Genomic DNA, 2,763 nt, shown 5'->3' with positions numbered 1-2,763 from the left:
ATTAATGACCTGATTTTCTGAAATGGTGAACTTGATAAAGACCAAGCAAAATGAAGTAAATTCATTCCTCAATTAAGGTAGCAGCATTCCAGAAAATTCAGTGTATGTTAAAACTGTGCAAAAATACTTTGTGTTCATATGTAAAGAGAAGTTGAGTTCTGGGGTCAGATAATTATAAGGTGTTTTTTTTGTTGTTGTTGTTTTTCCAGCAACATGAAAGTTCAGTGGGACATTTGAAAATTTGCAGGGCCTGAGGTGATTTCTCATTGTGTAGGGCAACTTCTGTCAAACTTTCTCAAAGAGCAGTGAGCATGTCCCCTTTGCCCTCGTTTTCTTAATCTCCATCCTGCTGGCTGAAATGTAGAGGTGATGGCTGGAGCTCCAGCCACCATCTTGGAACAGGAAGATAAGAACACCACCACACCCCAAGGGGGCAAAGCAGTGAGCAGGAAGGAGCCTATTCTCTGAGAATTTCATGGAGCAGGGCTGCTCTGCCTCCGGACTTTTACATAAGCAAGATATAAACTTCTACTCTGTTAAGCCACTATTATTTGGGGTTTCTGTTTCTTGAAACTAAACCTACTTAAAGCAATATATAAAGTAAACTCTAAGAGTATCCTCAGCAGTAACCCATAACTTTTGCAACTGTGATCAGTGCCATGAAGAACTATACAGGCAATGAGAGGGAAGAGGGCACCTGAATGGAGTCAGGCCAGGGAAGGCTCTTCTGATCTCTGAATGATGGTGAAATCAACTAGGCAAAGAGGTGGAAAATAAACAAACACATTATTTGTCACTTGTTTTAAGAAAGGGGAGTAGAAGGAATGTTTCATGAAATAGTAGTTTTCTCATTCACACAGCTGGTGATGGATAATTTAGAGAGGAAGTGCCACAAGGCAAGACTGTTTTACTCGATGTGGATCCTGGTGTGTATGTAGCACAGTGCCTGACTTGCTCAATAAATGCTGTTGAAAATATGTGCCTCTGTATGTACTAAGAGCTGCGGGGCCAGTGTGATTGAGTGAGCTGTGTGCTGTTTGTTGATCTGCTCCCTAGGTCTGAATTCCTCCTGAAAGCTTGGGAAGGGAGCATGATACAGTCAGACAAAGGAGCAGACCCACCAGACAGCGAGGACAAGAAGGACGAGAAGCTTTCTACGGTAACCAATCCGGAGAATGGTATGTGGTGCCAGATTCCTTTTCTAGACCAGAAAGTTCTTTTAATATCCCTCTAAATATGTGATCCAATTTAGGTGCAGAAATTCTGATAGATTTTTTGTGATTCCTACAAGGAATTTGTCATACAGTTTGAAGTGTCCTATTGCATCTATTAGTGATAAGTCTAAGCAATTTTCAAGGCAGGAAAGACAGAAATTGACACAGTAGATTCAGAATCTCTTTTTTTCCTACCCCACGATGTTTTACTTTGCCTTAGAACTTCACAACTTGTTCACATTCGAAATATCACTGCAACAAATAGGATTTCTATGAAAATACTTGTAAAAGCAACCAAGCATTTACTAAATTCTGTTCAGTGCCTTTACTAGTGGAATCCTGAGCTATGTATTAAAGGCCTATTAGGAGAATTTTTCAATAAGAATTTTCATAAAGGGTAAATACACATGGTTGCATGTTTGAACTAGAGAAGGAAGATCCAGAAAACAACTAGATAATTTTGGAGTAAACCAGAGGCTATTAAGATTGGGGAGGGGGAAGCAATACTGCTCTCATAAAATCTTTCATTTCTATACTATGATCTATTATTTCATCTAATGTTGGCAACAACCCTATGGGGAAGCTAACATACTCTCATTTTGCCACAAGGAAAGTAGGTTCCAGATAGTTGGATGGCTTTCTGAAGTTCACACAGTAAGTGATAGAACAGGGCTAGGGCAGAGTTTTGGGCCTTAAATCCAGTGCCCTCTCCTCTCCTCATGAGCCCCTGGCACCTACCAGCGGTCTGAATTGTCCTTCACATTTACACCTGCCTTTCCACCCGTCACCCCATCTCTGCCCTCTCCCATTTGTAGGTATCTCCCAAATCCTGAGGCTTGTGCTACAAGAGCTGAATCTGTTCTATAGCCGAGATGTGAATGGAGTGTGTCTCCTGTACGACCTCCTTCACTCCCCGTGGCTGCAGGCTCTGCTCAAGGTGAGCACTCCATTTCTCAGAAGCCTTAGCCTTGGGAGCAGAACTTACTCGTCCAACAGTGTTGCTTGTCAGTTGGCAGGAAATTTCAACTGGGAAAAAGTTCAGAGAAGAGCTACACAACCTCTTAGCTTAGGAAGGAATTTACTTGGTTGGAAAAGAATATGGCAGCTCCTCTCTTTTCTGCCCCTAACTCCCTTTCTTCCAGAGGCCCCTGGGGTAACACAGCAGCCACCACAAATGGCCATAGACAGCACCCTTAACAGCTGTCTACAACCCTTTGTCCTTGAGGCCAACTCAGGACAAATAAAAATGCTTTAAAAAATCATTCCTCTTTGTTTTCATAAATTAGGACATGAAATGTCTACAGCTCTGTTTAGGTATCTTAAGTTTTTCTTACTCTGAAGATCTCTTCTTTTTATAAATTTGGCTAAAATTTCATGCAGTATACAATAGCATCTGACTATAATTTTGTTCTTCTGAACAAATGTTATTATTAAGAAAGATCCTTTTGCAGTTATTTTTTGGAGGATGTTTCCTTCACTTAAGTGAAATGTGGTCAGCCTTATGATGCATGTTAATATTATATTCTTTTTTTTTTTTTTTTTTTTTTTT

General features: G+C 40.5%; 1 protein-coding gene across 1 annotated transcript in view; it reads left to right on the top strand.

The window, feature by feature from the left end:
• The first annotated feature begins 1,090 nt into the window (after positions 1-1,090).
• Positions 1,091-2,763, top strand: part of MPP4 (MAGUK p55 scaffold protein 4) — a 38,837-nt gene continuing 37,164 nt past the window's right edge. The window contains exons 1-2 of the mRNA XM_007469219.1: positions 1,091-1,178; positions 2,030-2,151. Coding sequence (XP_007469281.1) covers positions 1,091-1,178; positions 2,030-2,151 — 210 coding nt within the window. The remainder of the gene's footprint in view (positions 1,179-2,029; positions 2,152-2,763) is intronic.

Source organism: Lipotes vexillifer, unplaced genomic scaffold, assembly GCF_000442215.2.
Source record: "Lipotes vexillifer unplaced genomic scaffold, Lipotes_vexillifer_v1.1 scaffold648, whole genome shotgun sequence".
NCBI lineage: Eukaryota > Metazoa > Chordata > Mammalia > Artiodactyla > Lipotidae > Lipotes > Lipotes vexillifer.
The sequence above is the reverse complement of the archived record's forward strand: the minus strand, read 5'-3'. Positions and strand labels throughout refer to the sequence as shown.